The following is an 18,778-nucleotide window of genomic DNA, read 5'->3' as shown; positions in this document are numbered from 1 at the left end:
TCTATCGTTTGGGGGCTTTTCGCCCATTAGGAAGTTGATGAAGTACAGACCTCCGATGCCATGAACTTGGAGCATTGGACGTCTCCGAGCTCCCCCGTCTGGACCAGCTACCAGCCCTGTTTTTGAAAGTGCACAGGGATAGAGCTGAGCTGACCTATAGTACAGGGTGAGTCAGCTGCGGTGTAAGTCTGGATGAGAACTTCATGCATCCAACCACCCGACTTCCCACCATTCACAGACACATCAACACCTCCAGGGTAAATGAACTTTACGAGCTTCCTACAACTCACATACCACATGTTCCATTTTGGATGCGGCCCACAGGTGTTGGATCCCTTGGGGCTGCCTATTGAAGTTCTAGAAGCAAGCAAGCCCAACTGTCCTTCTATCTCTTTTCTGGTAGAGGGCAGTCAGTACCTGACCCAACCGAAAGAGAAAAAAAGACGGTGGGCAGTTAGTCACCTGCATTGAAGCCACACAAAGCAGGTTTTACCTGATATATCATATCCCTGCCATGCAAGTCTGGGGTGAGTGGTCTGAATGGACGCGTTCCCTGTGCGACCCAAGCCCGTAAGCCACAGTAGGGCGTAGCTTAGTACCACATCCGCATCGCATGTCTGCCTTCGTTGCCCCGCACGTCATGCAGATCCTCCCCGGCCGGAGAAGAGGCTAGTTGCCCGGACACGAGATGGATGATGTGTATGGGGCTCCCTGCCTTTTCTGCTTTTCTCGATTGTCTCTACACACTTCCTCTTCCCCGGCTACGTTTGCTGTTTCTGTGTCGTTTCCCCGGCACGACTTCGCGCATCTCGGAAATCGAGATCCTTGATCCTCTCGGGTCTCGGGTCTCGACCGGGAGGGGGCTGGTATGATATCAGACCACGAACAACAATTCGTCGCTTATACGGCACCATAACACTATACTGCAGGCAACTGCGTTCAATCAATCAATGGTCGATGATGATGGGCTGCTGTCGATGCAACGGCCTCTTCTCAGGCGTTTGCTAGAGAGTCCCGTTCTGCACACCTTTCAGTCGACCATTGACAGATATAGACAAGTTTGGTTCCCATTTCGGCCCAAGCATCTCTTGGTACGGTTGGTTAGCTTTCCCCATCAGCCCAGTACCATAGACAACGTCATGATTCGATGGTACGCTGTAGATGGATGATCCTGGTCTGCGGCTGTCGCTGGGTGGCCAGCACCTCCCTGCTTTAGCTGGTCTTGGCCTGCATAACCGATAGGGCAAGGCAGTAGCCAAGGGGTATACAGTATAGACGCCAGCAAGCTCCCCCAACCCTTCTAGTTTTCCGACACGTTGTTTGGTAAACATGCCACCAACTGGGCGAGTCCACAACGACAAGCCCAAGTAGAGTGCTCAGCGCTCGCAGATCCATTCCAGGACAGAATTCCTCCTCGCAAGGCTTCCTGCTGGAGGGCGGGCATCCTGGTCAGTGATAGTCATATTCTCCCTGCAATCGTCTCGTGATCCACCCTGGTAGTCACTCAGGTTCTCGTATTATACCCCTCCGTGTGCGGGCTATCGGCTAATGCTCATGAGGAGCTCCCAGCAGTAAGCCATGCCGGTCAACCGGTTGCCAGGAAAACACAGGTAGGAGGAAGAAGGCCGGACGATGACGAGATGTCATCGAGCCTTGTCTTGTACGACCGCCGTCGTGCTCACTGCATGCACCTGGGTCGAAGATATATAGGGACCCTGCCATCCCCTTTTTTTCTTCTGTTTTCGTGACCACCAACACCCAACCACTCGCCTTTGTCGTGTCGAGTAGCTCGTTCGTTAAGATTACTTAAACCCTCGTTTACCCTCACGAGTTGAGTGTGTATCTATCCACCCATACGAAACAGTTCCGATCAACTTTCGCTACCTGTTACTTCGTTCTCTACAGTCCATCTAAGTCCCAACTTAACTCAAGATGAAGGCTGTACTCGCATTTCTGGCCCTGACTGCCGCTGTACTGGCAGGAAAGGAGCATGAGGGTGGTGGCTACCCACAAGGTCCCGGCTACGTAACCTCGACTGAGTATGAGACCACGACCGTCTGCCCTATCACGGAAACCCACACCCAGTCAGGCTCTACCTACGAGGTTACCACGCATACTACTTCGACTATTACCGTCACCTCCTGCGCTGGCGGAGACTGTGGAGGAGCCGCCGTTACGAAGACACTGCCCGATACCACCGTCGGTAGTAAGTATTATCCTCACACATAGCACATCTTTTGCGGCTGGCTAACTTTAGCATCGTAGCAACAACTGCTGTGGAAGTCACTTACACGACAACATGTCCTGTCACAGAGACCGTCACGGCTCCTGGCCACACCTACACTACCATTTACAGTAAGTGATCATGGACTTATATGTTCTCCAGATTGATACTGATAACATGACCCATAGCCACGACGAGCGTCGCCGTCACAAACGTGGAGACGGTCATCTACGCGACCGTCACCGGTCCCGCCGTGACCAAGACCGCCGCGACCGAGGTCTACACGACCCTGACGTCGATCTGCCCCGTGACCGAGACCAAGACGATCGAGGGCGCGACCCAGGTCGTCGTGTGGACGTCGACGTCGACCATCCAGACGGTGGTGCCCGTCACGGCCACGGCCTACGAGTCGTACACGGTGACGGAGCACAAGTCGACCGCGGTCTTCACGACCGAGATCTGCCCCGAGACGACGTACACGACCGTCTCGGCGGGCCACACCGTCTACGTGACCGAGACGGGCACCGAGGTCGTCACCTCGACCAAGGCGGTCGACGTGACCCAGGTGACCGAGGTCTCGACGCCGGTGGTCGAGACCGTCTACCCGACCGTCTACATCACCCACAGCGACACCACCATCGTCACCTCGCTCAAGCCCTACCCCACCACCGTCAGCGCCCCCGTCACCAAGTCGGTCGGCACGACGTCCGTCTATACCGCGTCGCCGCCTCCTTCCTCCACCAGCGAGAGCGCGCCCACCACCGCATCGCCACCTCCCTCCTCCACTAGCGAGAGCGCGCCCACCACCGTCCCGGCTGCTCCGGCTCCGCGTGCCACTCACGCCGCTGGTGCCGTGCTCGTCGGTGTCGCTGGCTTCTTCGCTTTGCTCTAGATGCTTGCTTTTTCAAAAACCAAACACAAGCAAACTATCTAGCTGAAAAAAACGGGACTTTCTTTTTCGTGTGGAAGATTCATAATGAGATTCATGACCATGAGTAAACAGCTGCGATATACATGAGGCGCTACGGGCATGGGCAAACACCCTCCTTTTTGGATACCTACTTTATTTTACACACTACACTGCATTACTCTCACATCGTCGGCATTCGATGGTGGATCTGGTTCAAAGCATTTTGGGGGGAGGGCGGAGGGCGGCAATCTAATCTATTATCCTTGTCGGAGACTTAAGAGCTGGGCGGTATTTATTCCTTACACTAATACTATAGTCGTAGTCCTTATTTAGATCATCATTTCTTGTCTATAGATTCAGCGCCTTTCCTTGATCCTGAAAAGGGGAGGGGGCTACTGCAAAACCAATACCAACTTTTTACACTTCTGAAGAATATTCCTATTGACGCTATGAACGCTGGAGTTTCTTGTTTCTTGTTCTGTTTTCCGGTTTCGAGTTGAGGGAGCGTCATGTCAGCCTGCACCCAGTCTGACGTAACGCGGCTCGTAACCTGGTCAGCTGGGTAACACAGAGCCCTCCTATGGTAGGCAAGAGCCGTCAAGTCCTACCTTTTGTTTTCTTTCTCCTGAGCCCCCCCCCCCCTGTATTCATGATGCAAGTCTCAGGCCATCAGAGCGTAATGCCTGCTAGTGGACAACATGGGCAAGCCTATCATCGAGGCCCGTTATATATGAAGGATTCCAGCCACCAAGTACGTCTGTCTATCAATATTGTTCACTGTAGCCGGCTGCATATGCAAGTCGCAATGCACCCTCGCCCGCCCCCCCCTCAGGTGCCAGATTCGATTCCAGCCTTTCTTCTTTCCTCTTCACATCCCCTGCTCACCCATTCCCCGCCTCCCCGCTAGGGGGGTGCTGGTCTGGCCCCCATCGACACGCAAGGCGTTGCTGCTGGTCCAGCCAGAAGCTGGTTCGCCTGCAGCCAGCTCGAAGCTAGCGTAACACCAAACTCCAGCATTGAAAGACAGAAAGGGCCTCCATCTATTTATTGCCTCCCGCAAGTGCACGCAGCGTAACAAGGGAAGCTGGACTGCACGCCTGTGTGTTGTATCCGTATGTGTGTCTCGGTCTCTCAGTCTCTCTTCCTCTCTTTGTGTCTCTTGCAGGTGTAACGCCGGACATTTGCTCTCAAGATTCCCGCGTTGAGGAAAGAGGCCTGCTGCAGCAACGACAATGCCCGAGTATCACGTGTGAGGCCACTGGCCTCGTCTCTCGGGATCCCAAGAGAAAGGGAATGGACGGTCTGTAACAGTCCGCCCGTACGCGGAATGTACCTAGTCTTCGCGATCCAGTAGTCCTATATTCCGGTTGCAGTTCTCCTTTCTCGCTTTGCATACTTATTCGTACTGACCTACCCGGCCACGTATTCATGCCGTCAGATCTCGAATGCGGTTACTTTGCCGGAACCTACCCACTCACGTGGCCTGCAGCAAGCCAGAGCAATGTATACAATGATCGGATATTCTGCAACAAACCGGACCGCATGCTTTGGGAATGAGCAATGTATGTGTGTATGCATCTTTGATTTCTCTCTTCGGTGCCCACGATCAGACGTAACCTGAGTGCTCACTCATCACACGTATACGTAGATAGATACATGGATACAATCCGTTCCTTGCGGGACATCATGATAGAAGAAGTGCGTCCGCCGGACTCCGATATATGCAGTATGGTTCGCGTGATGTTGTCCGTCTATCCACCCCCTTTCCGTATCATGCCTGATCAAGGTGTGAACGGCAAGCAAGAATTAACCTCGTCCGAAAACAAAACTCCACATGCAATCGTACATGTTGCGTGAAAACATAAGCCTCATCTTGTCTCTTCACTAATGACCCTGGGGTATACCACAAAAAGACTCCTCTCCTCCAAATCTGTCAAGCCAAGCTACTAAAAGAAATCCATCATATCGCCTTTTAGACCGTCCCTAGGCCCATCGGATCGACGCCTAACTGCTCAAGCCGCCCTACCAGAGCCTACGCGGACCAGACGGCCTTTGGCCGCGGGAGACCTACTCGCTCATGGCTTGGAGGGCCTGGTTAAGGGGCATGACCCTCAGACTACGGCCTCTCCTCAACCCAGGTCGTGTCGGGAGGGGGCATGAGTGTCGGGCTATCAGTATCCTGCCATTTGCGGAAGACACTCTTCATATCGCGTGGGATGCCTTCAAGGACCACCGTGGAGATGGGCACGAACGGACGATCCTCCATTCCGGCGGCGAGAATGGCAATACTCCTGCGCGAAGTCAAGGGCGTTGTGGAACGACGCGTACTGCGACTGTGCTTGCTTGCCCACGATGATGTACAGCTCGAAGAACGCATCCAATACGTAGATGCTCGTAGACTGCAGGTCGGACTGCGAGAAGGGACAGACTTCGACAATCTGGGAGCACAACGTTAGTAACCGCAAAGATCTTCGTACTGTGCATAAGCAGCCGCGTGGCGACAAGGCAAAGCGAGCGGGATAACGTGCAAACAAGCTGTCCTTGTTGCACAAGTAGAGCCTGTACGCTATGTGGTGTAACTTGCCTGTTGCTTGGAAGCTTCGTCGCTCTTGAAGAGTCTGCTGCAGTACTTCTCGTAGTTTGGTTTGAGACGCCAGTGATCTGCGGATCCGGCCTTGGCTGCGGTACCTGGCTCGAACAAGGCCCAGAAATTGTCAGGCTCGTGGCCGTCTTCGATCTCTTCCAGCTCCCCCATTAGAGCATAATCCATGCCTACAAGGCGTGCGCAGCTGAGCTCATCGACACCACTGCCCTTGCCCTTCCACAAGTAGCAGCGGCCAGAGGTGGTGATAAGGTAGGGGAATCCGGAGCATAAAGATGCAGGCACGAAGTCAGCTTCGTCGAAGACAATTTGGCCCATGTATCGCCGGCCACAGAGTATACGAGGCGCAAGCGAGTCGTACTTGACGCTTGAACCCCGCTGCGTGATCACGATACCGCCTAGAGCAGCTAGGAATTCAGGGGTCTCCTTCCCTTGCCTGAACTGGATAAGATTACCACCTATGCTTCTCGCTTCTCGCGAAACGAAGATTGAAGCGTCTTCCACAACAGGGCCAGGAACCTCGCAACCCGCCCAGAAGTATACTTCAGAGGTTTTCTTTCCGCTTTCGCTATTGAAGGTATGAGAACAAAGGTACATCTCACCCTCAAACAGATGTCTTTCGTGACCGGCTCGCACAGGCACCTTCTTGCCGTCAGCCGAAAGCTGGAACACGTGTGTATCCAACGTCCTGATCTGTGGTGCCACAGTGCTAGGTCTGTTCATAAGCAGTTCCGCGGCGTCGGCGCGGTAGTCACGCTTTGGTCGGTGCGTCCCGAAGAAATCGGTCAGAGCACTCGAGCCCTCCATGGCTAGTTTGTAGGCGACCTCATTGGGGATGCTGAGAGCGGAGATGTTACTTGCGGGTTGGGGAGCGGTCTTGATGAGCCTCGGGACTCGAGATCGAGATCAAGGGGCTCGGGTGTGGGTTTGGCAGCTCTTGTATCTTGTGCCGGGGGAGGCTGGCAAGGCCGGGCACCAAACATGGTTCTACGCGGCTCAGGCTCTGAGATTTTCTTGGCATCGGCTGCCTGTTCTCTCTTTGGGATATTACGGGCTCGGGGAGTGGTCTGCTGGGGCTTGCCAGCGGTGAGGACTTAAGCTCTGGGCTTGAAGGTTTGCTAAACAACGGCTTGGGGGTATCTTCGCCTTGTGGCGATTTGAGAGCTTCCCGCTGAGGTGACTTGCTCGCATCTTGGTTTGACTCGTCAAGGAAACGCGACATGCGCTTAACATCCAGTTTTCGCGGGGAGGGTGGCTGCGATAAGCTCTCGCTTTCATCAGGTCGCTTGGTCGGCGAAGGGCTTCTATGGCCTGCAAACGCAGCAAGCTGCTCTTGAATTTTACTTGGAGATCCAGGCGCCTTATACGAACTAATCGTTGATTTGCGTCGAGGCATAAAGCCGGATGACATGGCCGAATCATCTACGGGGGATTTGACATCAAGCTTAGGATCAGCGATGGGCGACCTAGCATTTCCAAACTCTTTAGGCGACGTGCTTTCGAGTTCAAGAGAAGAGGGCTTCTGGGTTTCTGTTGCTTCTGGCACCGGCTCTTGGGCAGCAGCGGGTGCTGAAACTGTTGTTGGTGCCTTTCTCCTTGGTCCACGAGCGCGACCTTTCGTCATGTGCGTAAGTTTCGGCCCTAAACCGCCCTCGCCATTATCGGTTGCAGAAGCACTGCCCTGGGAGCCTGTTGTGTTCCCATTATTGGAGTTGCCAGATGCCATGGGGGGAGGTCCACGGGCCAGTAGGCCTGCCAATGCTGGATTGAACCGATTGGCCAAGCTTCCTCCAATCTTGCCTTGAAGTCGGCCGGGGGCACTGGTTTCCTTTTGAAGCGTAGGCGTAGCAGTTGCGTCATCCACCGTTCGGGTCGAGGGTCCTGGCTTTGGAGATTCTTGGTTGGCATCAAGACCTGCTCGACTTGACTTTCGAGGAAGGGGGTCTGGCTCTGAACCAGACTTTTCTTGACCAACTCGGCTCAGCCTTCTAGGTAGGAGGTCAGGGATTGAACCGGATTTCTCTCGGTCTGCAGCTCTATCCGTGAATGTAGAAGTTCCAGGAGAGGACGACTTGACAGATTTGGCACGCGCAAGCTCCAAGCTCTTTGCTAAACCTTCTGGGATGGGATTCTCACTGGCGTTGCTGGTGTGGCGGGATATCCCCCGTCCCGAAGATTGCGTTTGCTGGAATTCCTTCTTCTTTGCCAACAACGCCTCCTTGAACTCATCCACGCGTTCAGTCTTCTTGGACCGCCCGTCACGTTCAATGCAGCTTTGCCACGTGTAATGTTGTTCTTGAGTTCATCCGGAGCCACATAGTTTTGCGTGGTTGCCTTGCGCAAATGTCCGAATACGTTCTTGAATTCGGGATTTCCAGAAGCATCAAAAGAACCACCTGCTGCTTGCCTTGGCTTAAGACTTGCCCTGAAGTCCTTCGTAGGCATTGTACCGGACCTTGGCTTGGTGATCGGTGCCGATGGGCTTTTAGGCTTGCCAGCACTGGAAAGTTCGGCTTCTGTGCTCCCCGCCTCGGCCGTTGCGGTCGAGTCACTGGGGGTGTGACGAATACTGCCGTTTCCCCCAGTTCGTTGACTTACGAGCATAGGCGTCCCTCCACCAGTACGGTGACTGACAACTGTGGGAGTCGTAACTGTGGGAGTCGTAACTGTGGGAGTCGTAACTGTGGGAGTCGTAGGTTTGGATGCCGTGCCTGGGGCGAAGGACCTCGTAAGTCCACCAATACTAACTTCATGTTTGTGGGATACGGTAGGCGTCCTTCCAATCTCTGATTGCGAGTTGGCTTTCTGGGCCTTCGCCTTCGCAATCTCCGCCATCCATGCTGGCTGATTGGACGACGTGGATATTGGTTTTGGCTTGGGTGATTCTGGTTTGTTCAAAGCAGACTCAAGCCAGCTAGATTTCGTGGGACTCCATCTCCTGGGATCCATGGATTTGGACGGTGTCTCCGGAGGCGTTTTCTCTGTGTTCGATTCTGAAGACTCTTGCGAGGGCTTGGTGCTGAGTTTGAGTGAGTTTGTAACCTTTGATGAGATAGGCTCATCTTCCACAGTCTCGGCTCTACCATAGCTAGAAGTTGGTCGTGAGATGGAGCGGGAAGCAGGTCGTGAAGTCGAGCGGGAAGTAGGCCGCGAGGACGTCTCCGTTGGTGTTTCCCGTACGATCATGCTCTTCGGTCGTGCTCTGGGGCTGGGCTGATCATTCCCAGTCCGGTTCGAGACGACTGAATCAGCACGCTGCAGTCCTGTCGGTGACTGTACGCTCCATCTTTTACTTATGCTGTCGTTGCGCTTCATTATTGCGCTCTGCACGAACCCACCCATTCCCTTGGTAGGTGAGACTGGCCTGTCCGATCGCGTGGGTGAGCCCTCGTCCTAATGGGGAGACATAAGCGGTTCCCTGTCCTGATTTGCTCCAGGTTCTGCCACATCTTCACCTTCGGGTGGAGTAAGTTTCTGCGGGGCCGACAGCGGAAGTGGTGAGTCGCTGCCACGACGCAAGTCGAGTGACCCTGGGCGGGGGCTCTTTTCATCCGAGATGGCCTCGTTAGATATGCCCCGAGACATGCCAGGCAGCTGAGTGCGTGCCGAAGTCATATCCGTTCGCTCGTCGTCTTCCACCTGGTTTTTTCGATATGCTCCCGAGCTATCACCACGGTCGGCTGTCTGGCGGAACCATGCAGGATCTTTGGAGGACAATGACTGGGCTATCTGATCTCGTGATATGGCCTCCGGGTCTTGTAGCGCATCGTTTAGGCTAGTGCTCGATCTGGCAGCATTCTCGGCTGCAACCACAGAGAGAGGTCGACTTTGCGGCCTGTTTGAAGCCTGTGATTGGGGCCGACGTTGTTGCCAACTCAAGCCTCTTACAGTAGCGCTCCGAGTTGGGGACCCGTTGCCAGCTGGCTGCTTGTTGTCACCATCGAACGGGGACTCGTTCTCCTTGGTGGAAGACGTGGAAAAGGAACCCCGCGCAAACATCGAGTCTAACAGAGGCAGGTCCCTTGGCGTTTGAGGACTCCCAGGTGGCTCTAGGATTGGGGAAGAATCGAGATGCAGGCGTTCAGAGCCCTGTGTCGCGGTGCGCTGTACCGACGGCGGCGGGGTGTTGGCAGGCGAAGATTTCTGAGGTGAGATGGATCTGGCACGTTCTAGAAAAAACAATGGAATTGTTAGCATCAACAGACCCAGGACCTCTGAAACCACTCGACGACACTCTGGACGGAACCAAGCTCCGATGCCCCGGAGAAAGCAGCACTCGTGTTGTGAATAATGTCTCAATTGGAAGCCGAAGCGGAAATTAGGCGCTGGGGAGCTCTAGGAACAGAGCCCAAGCAAACGCAAAGAGGCTATTTCCGTACGGTAGGGTACGTAGGAGCGGGAAGTTGACATACCTGCACGGCGGGCTTGCCTTTCCTTGCGATCTTGCAGTATCTTTTCTTCCAATTCACGGGAGCGGGCTTCGTCCTCCTCGGCATGCCTGTCTCCCAGCTCTCGAACTTGCGATAGGAACTTCGATACGTCTTCAGACATGGCTCTAAAAAACAACAGCAGCAAGGTCGTCACGGGCATATGATGGAGCTCGCGCTCGGCAAAACACAACTCCTATGGACTTGACCAAAACAACTTAAGCGGTTAGTTCGTGGGGGGGCCACAGTCTGTCCACCCGGCAGGTAATAACAGACAAGGAAATGGTTGCTACAAGAAAGTGACTAGCAGCGGTAGCAAGCAGATGGGTCGCACTTTGGCGGTTTGTTGCCCGGCACAAAGCTAGTTTGGTAGGACGGAGGCTTGAGGCTTCTTGCTCTGGTGATGCCTCCTCCAACTCTCTTTTGGAAGCGTGAGTCGTTGGCATTGTAGTTATATATTGGTGTTGTGTTGGGTTGTTTGGTGTTGTTTCGCTAAGGTTTGAGTGGGTTGCACTTGCACTGTCTTGTACCGCCATTGATGCTTATATCGAATCAGGCCCGGATTAGTGGAGAGTGGGTTCTCGTCCCCCTCTCTATGTTCGTATGCAACCTCAATGGATCTCAGCCCATCCAGGTCGACCATTCGTTACGTCGTCTGGTCAATGTTTCAATGTTATTCGGCAATGTGCAGCTGTTTTCTTGTACTTTCGTAGCTACTGGCCACATCCCTTGACTTGACGGCGTGCGGCATTAAGATAATGGTCCCCATTCACCCCTGTTGGGCCCCTTCCCTATTGGCAACTTCCAAGTTTCGTTCACTCTAATTGATATTCCTTTGATATGTACATATAGCGGTGGTACACATACAATACACCTGGGCAGGCTCTACATGGACGAACATTCGGGCAGCGATACTGAGAAAAGTCTGACATCCCTGTCTTTTTGATGCTATGCTCGTATCGTTGTACGTGCATGGTTTTTGTTTTGTTTTGGTCGCTTGTTTTGATTTCCAAATGGTGTGTGCACGATGAGATCTAATCGCTTGGGCCACCACCCGGGCTAACTTTGCACCTCTTGCATCACTATTGATCGTAATTTGATGCTTCGGTGGTTCACCTTGATGTGCTGGCTAACAGCTACCTAGTACTATTGTCCTTCGGATGATTTCATTCAATGCTTCGTCCCCCTTAAAGTTCATCGGGCAGCGTTTCCCATCCACTTGCACACCGTAGCTGAGTTCGTTACCATGTAGATGATCGGTAATATTAGTGGCATTCGGCAGCATCACGATCCATATTTCGGGCGGTGCGGAGTCGGTCTTTATTACCTGACGTGTTTCGTCAGGTTGCCGTCGCAAAGGTCGGGTGGCACGAATGACTGGGAGGCAGCAAGCACTGTGAATGTATGTCGTGATCGCTTCAATATAGGAACAGTCTCGCCTTGGCATCCTTCACAACCCAGGCCAAGCCCTCGTTCAGGTTGGTTCCTGTCATGGCGCTGCACCGCAGGATCTGCCACTGGTGCGTCCGGATGGCCCTCAACTGCAGCCCCTCGAGACTCCATTATCATCCATGCACCCTTGGACATCGGTCTTGTTGGCAAAGATCAAAAGGCATGCTCCGGAGAGCCGCTGCAGCCTCGTCAGTCAAATGCTTCTTCTTCCTCAAAAGGGGGCAGATGCACTGGAAAGGGTGAGCTTACCTCCTCTTGGAGTAGACCATGGAGTTCTTCTCGGCAGTCCTGGATGCGAAGCCGGTCCGTAGCATCCACAACCCATATCAAAGCGTCGGTTTTCTCAAAATAGTTTCTCCAGTATGACCGCAGTGTTTTCTGACCGCCGACATCCCCTTCACCGGTGTAAGACCCTGGGCCGCCCACAGTAAGGGTCCTTTTGACTTACATATATTAAGTTTGTACCTAAATTTGTGTCAGCAACTTGGCTACCTAATGACCAGGACCTCAAGTTGCATACCCTTCATACTCAATGGTCTTAATAATGAAGCCTAATGTCGGGCTAACGCTGTTGACGTCCTCGTTCATGATTCTCTTGACGATGGTCGTCTTTCCGGCATTGTCCAGGCCCCTGCTTCCGTTAGTCCTTTGGTCTAAGGCTGTGTAACTGGGTCACGGTACAGCATCAGGATTCTCATTTCCTTATCCTTCAGCCGGGCCTTGCGGAGAATTGACAGCATATTGCCGGTAGCTTGAAGTAATATTCAGAAACTGCGATAAGGCTTGAAACGGCAAGATATGCCATTGGTGTTCATTACGTCTGCGGTTTTGGTTGGGAGCAGACCCAAAGCGGGCTACCGCCTGCAAAACCTCCGCTCTTTGCTCCATCAACACATGCCCTTACTAGCAAAATGGTGTACTGATTCACGTGATAGCATTGACTACACGTCTAAGAACTCCAAACAACCTCCAAACATATCCCAACATAAAAGTTCGACTTAACAGTCATTGCCTAATTGCGTATACAGTTCCTTGTTTATTTTCCCAATGATGCCGGAAAGATCTGACTGTTGGGCGGGTCTGGTTTATATGCATCATTTTGTTAGATACTTGGATATCAAAGGCATGATCGTAAACAGCGAAATTACCCGGTGCTTGCAATATTACAAACATTTTGTCTCGATTCGTACGACCTTTCATAGTATGCAAGATCTCGAAGCCATGGAATTGGTCGCACATGCAGCCCAAACGATGAGATCGTGATGATTCAAGATACACTCCTCCAAACCTCCTAAACGGCATATTCGAGAAGTAATGTAGGTAGGTGCACATCATCGAACTTGCAACTTCGAAATAAACGCTATTAACAACTTCTAAATAAACGCTATCAACAACAGACCAACATTGAGTCCAATAGAAGGAAACTGCCGGTTACAACATTCAATGTTCTTGTGATCTTACATGGAAGGTATGTCAGTCTATTTGCGGATTGCCTGTCTCAGTTCTATTCTCTCGTGCTTTTGACGTTAAGTCATCAATTGAGGCTGCATTTCCTCTCCCTACATACATGTATGACATATGGATCCGAGGCAAAACCGGTTCAGACCTATCCATTGCACACACTTCTCTCACAGTGGTGTCACTTCCACAAATCTTACCCTGCCCTGTCCAAGAACTGCCACAGGAGCTCTCAATGTGAGTGCTTCTGGGTTTTGGCCAATTCGATTCCCACTCTTATCAACCAGACCTACTCCCTCTCTTCTTCCAGCACACTGTTGATGGCGAATGCCCTCCTTCTCCTTCTCTCAACAAGCAAGGCCGGTGTTTGGTTCTAGAAGATTGCTGACTTGAAACAGACAGCCCCAACCTTGAAATACCCGGGCAGCAAGGAAATATCAATTCTCGGCACCTCTCCTACAGACACATTTCCAAGTCTACCAACCTAGTCAACAAAGATTCTTGAGACAACGAGGTAGGTCGAAATCATCACGTTCTTCACAGAAATTATTCGCCAAGTTCCAGTCCCTGTTTCTTGCAGGCATCGTTTGTCACACTTCCCCGTTTGCAGTCACCAATATCAAGACTCATCTCCCTGTTTGTCAACGTCAAGCCAACTTACCGGCCTACGCCTCTCCATTGATCCGCTTTCTACTGTCTTCTAGTTTCTTTTCTGGTCTTCAGGCTATTGCATTACGTTAACATTACTCTCAGCAGAGCATGGCTTCAAAAGGCCGAAGGACCATCTGGGTTGATCACTGGACAGTCCATCAAGACCGGGCTGAGCTGCACGACGAGTCAACCAACGCAACCCCCGCTCCGGACATGGAGAACAGCCTGGTGCCCCGGTATGGAGGATTGGCCTCGTCTCAAGATGACCTCGATATAACGAACGAGACTGCACAGTCTCTTGCCGGTGTGGAAGGATCGAACAGTGTTCAAGCCGGACACAATCACCATTTTGGCGTTACAAGTGGAGATAACGAGTCTCGTGGCCTTGCGTATACTGATACGTCAGACAATGGTCAATATGCAACGAAGGCTCCTGTTGCACGCAGGGCAGTTCGAAACCAACTTAGCGAGAGCCGCTGGGCAAATGCCACGAAGGTTAAAGAACTGGCAATCTGGCGGGATCCTCCGAAGCAGTTTGTGAAAGCGAACGACCAGAGTCTCATGGGTGCAACTCCTAGCATCAGATCTGAACACTTTGAAGACAACGTGTACGTGCCTCCGCATCTACGCCAAACCCCAGCCCATGACCAACAGAACGCACCCAAACCGGAGCCTCAACAACAGCTTGATGTAGCACCAGCAATGAACATCCAAAATGCGCCTGGGGGCAAAGCACGGAACGAGTCACCCATGAGACCTGCCCCTGTACACGTTTCCGGTCCTACTTATCGAGAAGCTGCTGAGACATGGGCCTTTCCGGAATTCCCCTGCATCGACAGAGCAAAAGGACGGGGTCTCTGTGTCCGACCACAGGCTCGAAGCATCCCTTTCTATTTTTGGAGTCGACCCTCCGAAGGCTGACCCAGACCGTGATCCTCGCGGTGTAGTTCCAGCCCAGACCTGGACAGAGCAGGACTGGAACATGACGCGCCGCCCGAAGCAGAAGAAGAATACATTCGACAGCGAGTCGATTAGTCGAGACAGTGAGGTCAGTGGCGCCACGAGCACGCGCAACTGGGCACCTACATCCTCGTTTGACCGAGTGGATCGAGACATGGGCAAAAAAGGTACCCGACTCCACGGAAGCCGCTGTCTTCCGAGATCGTCCTACTGTTTATGAGGACTGTGACGTAGATTGCGCGACTGGCAACCTGCTTAATCCGGTCGAGTACCCTCGTACCATGCTAAGTAAGTTGATCTCAAGGACTTGTCATGAACAGCACTCTAACATTGCCCAGATCCAAACGACAAGACCAGCTCCTTAAAGAGGCGACTCCACTCCACTTTCTGAGGCCCGTATCGCTCGCGATCGCAAGACACGAGAGCAAGAGGAGAACAGCCGAATCCAGCAAGAGCGTATTGAAAAAGAACGTCTTGCCCCCGCACAAATCAACGAAGAGACGGAGCCAGCTATGGCGCGGCCCAATCCATTTCAATGCAAAGCCGAATGCCACATCCGCCCTGCAGAGCTCGGAGACATGATGGCCGTTGCCGAACTCTACAAGCAAGAAGTGGAAAACGGTTGGCGGGCATCGGACCAAGATGCAGTACACCCACCATCGTGGGCAAAGATCCTCGGCCAATGCCATGAGCATAATCTGCCCTTTGTTGTAGCCCTTAGCGGCTACCGTGACCCTCGCATGCCCACTCGTGAGGCTGGCCACCGAATTATCGGGTTTTCATTTCTTGACGTGGCGAGCCGTGGTGTTGTGGGCTCCATTAACACGAATGCAAAGTGCTCGGGCAGACTCTATGTTATGGTAGACCCCCTGCGCCGACGTGCGCGGATCGGCACAGCTCTGCTGGATGCGGTTCTGCGAGCTGTCTCGCCGCAATATAGCCCCAAGGAGCATTCTTACCAATGGGAGAACCCCCGAGAGGATCCTACGTATTTCGAATGCAGATACAACACGCATTCAGAGAAGCGCCAGTGGTGCTCGATTCTGATAGAGGTGTACATCCAGAACCAAGGTACCAAGGCGAAGACCACGAAGGGCGACGAGTACCAGGCCATATGGAATTGGCTTGAGATGGATTTCAACATGAATCTCATCTCACACTCCCCGATGTTTGGACGGGCTGATCGTCTTACTACCTCTCCTCTTCTCGATCGATTAATTTTCGAGCATAGGTGCTGCCCTGCGGAGGATCTGGTCTAATGGTGACGCGTAGTGACGCGTTGGACCTTGGGGTGTTAGAAGATGGGGCGTTTGCCTTACCCTATGGCTTATCTGGCAATGAGGCAGAAGAGATGGGGCCCAAATGTAAGGCATGTATCATGTTTTGTAAAACTGAGATCCTTTAGAGTTATACTGCTAGTTTCCCATGGAAGGGGAACTCGCTTAATACAGAAAGGGAATGAATTGCACACAACCATGACAAGAAAGCCTCTTCACGCAATCATTGGTATCGCAAGATGATATCACGACAAAAGTGACCAAGTAACTGCTTTCTAATCTCCTAACACGAATTTATCTAAGATTTGAGAATTTAAAGAACATAGAAAGTTAATATGAAGGATTCGGCGGGGACTGTACAGCCTACATGGTCTCCTTGATGATGGGAAAGTACATTCGATTCAGGCTTCCTACTTGGTCTCAGGGCTGCAGACCTCCAATGTATACAAAGCCGTTACCGCTGATACCATTGGGGGGAGGGGGGTTGATGCCATCAGAGCTCAAACCGCCCTTCACACCGGCCTAGTTAAACGATTAGCACCCCTAAATTATGTTTGCTTTCGACATGTGGAAGGCCAGGTTGTGTATGTATATATCAAGCTCCTGGCTCTCGGATGTGTTATTAATGTGAGCGGGGAGTGACCAGCTCGAGAATGAGAACGACCCGTTCTTGGCCTGAACAGGGACAGCTGAACAGAGGGAAGACTGTCCCAATTCCTTTTCCCCCCATTATTTTCCTTCATGCATTTATCAAACCCGTATTTCACACAGTTTTCGAACACTCCCCATGCCGTACCTTACCTACGATTACGTACGGCGAGTTTTCCCTCCATGGCGCAAAAAAATCGTTCAAGTCATAGTTTTCCTCGCCGTTTACTGGCGCTTGTTTGAATAACTTCACTTTGACATTCAGAGCACTGGGCCGACGACCCAGACTTTGCCGCGCAGAAGTATGGGCTACTACGCGGGGGCAGTATCCTGGCCCGCTCAGAGGTCGGACTGAACGGGTGATGAGGTTGTTTTCAACCCGATGAGTGAGCTCTAGCAGGATGACCTAGATGCTGCAGGTTTTCGATGGCACAGCACGCAGACGCAGAAGACAGAGAACCGGGCGTTTCGCCTATACGAAGATTTCCTACGACTGCAGGGTATCTTGCCGCCTCGGCCTCAGACCGATGACGCAGTGGCCGAGAAGAAGCGTGATCTTCTGATGTTTCCATCCGATCACCAGAAGCTGTATAGCCAGCTCCGGGTTTTCCTGATCTTCATTGCCCAGGCTGGTCGTGGGAAAGACAAGTCTGGCCGGTTGACATATGGCACCCTGACCACGTACCGTCTCGCGGCCATACTGGATCAATCATTTCCACGACAAGTATGATATAACCAGAGCTCCTAAGGGCCACGCTCTTCAACAAGCTCACTGGAGCCATGCGATTTGCCGCACAGAAGTATGGCCCGATACGCGGGGGTAATATCCTGGCCTGTTCAGAGGTTGGATTGAATGAGCTACGGCAGCTGATCGACCATGATCTGTTGACCACCTCGCGTATCAAAATTGCCGAGGCACACCAGCTAGCCTGGCTCTTGATGCGTACTTGCTGTGTACGACCAGGAAGTATCGGGTGAGCGGATCGTGAAAAGCTAGCCGACAAGCTTTATCTTGTCTGGGGATATATCCAGATTGTAAATCAAGTCTGGTACCGTGCCAAATGCACCAAGAAACACTGAGTAAGAGCTGTTATTGTGTACTCAACTTATCTCAGTACTAGATCCCGGCCACACACGGCCATCCTCACTACCCCTCGAGGCAGAGCACGAGAGCTTCCCAGTCCGATCAATCCGATTCACCCTCCAATACGCTCTCAAAATTGATCAATCCGACTCATATTTTGGTACGCTATCCCCTGGTTTCGAACTCCCGACCCCCGTGGTCTCAAACCGTCATCCACTCTCATCACCATGTAAACCAAGTCTGGCACCGTACCAGATGCACCAAGAAAAACTGAATAAGAGCTATTATTGTGTACTCAACTTATCTCAGTACTAGGTCCCGACCACACAAGATCTCCCGTGGTGAGTCAAAGTGCATGGTCGACGCCAGGGTAAAGTTTCGGTCCTTGAAGTCCAACCGGAAAGATCCAGAGTCTGCCCTAAAGAAAGATGCTCCTTTGTCGGAAATCACATGCAAGATCAAGTCCCTTGCAGCAGCTCATGCGTTGATCTTTTCGATACCTCACCGGCTGTTGGTAATCGCGCTGAGACGCAAGATACTCGTGGGCATTGCCAGCCTCGACGAGTTGATAAACGGCCAGCAATACGAGATACTGGTAAGTTCCCAATGCGCATGGTTAAATAGCCCACTGAACCCTAGCCCGCCGATCCCTGACTGGCGGCGGAATTCTGGCTGGCCCCCCTATACCACCCTGGTAGTCACTCGGCGAGTACCGCATGCTTCCCAGTCATCGACTGGAATGCCGAATACGTAGCTGACCCGAGAATTTTAACCAATAGATCCAAGGAAAATGCTTTAGAAGAACCTGTGGTCCGGGCATCTCAGCCCCAGGGCTTGGCTTCAGCGAAGAGCCTGCCACAGTAACCGCTCTCAGCGGATATTTATGAACAAGGGCAGAGACTTGGCTACCCAGAGTCTATCAATTACACTTCCATCAGGCGTCGATCTGCGACAGATATAGCTCGACAGATCGGCAACGACAAGGCCCGCATGATCATGAACCACGACCCCGACTCCCGGAATCTCGAGAAATACTACCTGAACCTTTCCGAGACAATCGACCTGACAGAGTTAGCCGTTGGCCA

General features: G+C 52.5%; 6 protein-coding genes across 6 annotated transcripts; 3 read left to right on the top strand and 3 right to left on the bottom strand.

The window, feature by feature from the left end:
- Positions 1-1,932: 1,932 nt before the first annotated feature.
- Positions 1,933-3,116, top strand: PG994_012148 (uncharacterized protein; the record flags this gene model as incomplete). The annotated part of the gene is made up of 3 exons (XM_066863557.1): positions 1,933-2,206; positions 2,266-2,355; positions 2,413-3,116. 3 exons carry the CDS (start codon positions 1,933-1,935, stop codon positions 3,114-3,116), a joined length of 1,068 nt encoding a protein of 355 aa, XP_066712667.1.
- Positions 3,117-5,250: 2,134 nt separating this feature from the next.
- PG994_012147 (gelsolin) lies at positions 5,251-9,051 on the bottom strand (the record flags this gene model as incomplete). The annotated part of the gene is made up of 5 exons (XM_066863556.1): positions 5,251-5,425; positions 5,463-5,610; positions 5,715-6,612; positions 6,788-8,009; positions 8,192-9,051. The coding sequence occupies 5 exons, from the start codon at positions 9,049-9,051 to the stop codon at positions 5,251-5,253; spliced, it is 3,303 nt and encodes a 1,100-aa protein (XP_066712666.1).
- A 78-nt stretch (positions 9,052-9,129) lies between these two features.
- Positions 9,130-10,287, bottom strand: PG994_012146 (uncharacterized protein; the record flags this gene model as incomplete). Its single annotated transcript, XM_066863555.1, has 2 exons — positions 9,130-9,905; positions 10,149-10,287. The coding sequence occupies 2 exons, from the start codon at positions 10,285-10,287 to the stop codon at positions 9,130-9,132; spliced, it is 915 nt and encodes a 304-aa protein (XP_066712665.1).
- Positions 10,288-11,486: 1,199 nt separating this feature from the next.
- PG994_012145 (ADP-ribosylation factor 4) lies at positions 11,487-12,355 on the bottom strand (the record flags this gene model as incomplete). Its single annotated transcript, XM_066863554.1, has 5 exons — positions 11,487-11,741; positions 11,865-12,010; positions 12,064-12,080; positions 12,136-12,246; positions 12,297-12,355. The coding sequence occupies 5 exons, from the start codon at positions 12,353-12,355 to the stop codon at positions 11,487-11,489; spliced, it is 588 nt and encodes a 195-aa protein (XP_066712664.1).
- A 1,477-nt stretch (positions 12,356-13,832) lies between these two features.
- On the top strand, positions 13,833-15,943 carry PG994_012144 (uncharacterized protein; the record flags this gene model as incomplete). The annotated part of the gene is made up of 4 exons (XM_066863553.1): positions 13,833-14,585; positions 14,641-14,851; positions 14,919-14,972; positions 15,054-15,943. 4 exons carry the CDS (start codon positions 13,833-13,835, stop codon positions 15,941-15,943), a joined length of 1,908 nt encoding a protein of 635 aa, XP_066712663.1.
- A 583-nt stretch (positions 15,944-16,526) lies between these two features.
- Positions 16,527-18,347, top strand: PG994_012143 (uncharacterized protein; the record flags this gene model as incomplete). Its single annotated transcript, XM_066863552.1, has 5 exons — positions 16,527-16,545; positions 17,029-17,333; positions 17,378-17,583; positions 18,009-18,288; positions 18,333-18,347. 5 exons carry the CDS (start codon positions 16,527-16,529, stop codon positions 18,345-18,347), a joined length of 825 nt encoding a protein of 274 aa, XP_066712662.1.
- Between the last annotated feature and the right edge of the window lie 431 nt (positions 18,348-18,778).

The sequence above is a fragment of the Apiospora phragmitis genome (assembly GCF_038363925.1).
Source record: "Apiospora phragmitis strain CBS 135458 chromosome Unknown utg000010l:1.0-9815664.0:1.0-9183399.0, whole genome shotgun sequence".
NCBI classification, from domain to species: Eukaryota; Fungi; Ascomycota; class Sordariomycetes; order Amphisphaeriales; family Apiosporaceae; genus Apiospora; species Apiospora phragmitis.
The sequence above is the reverse complement of the archived record's forward strand: the minus strand, read 5'-3'. Positions and strand labels throughout refer to the sequence as shown.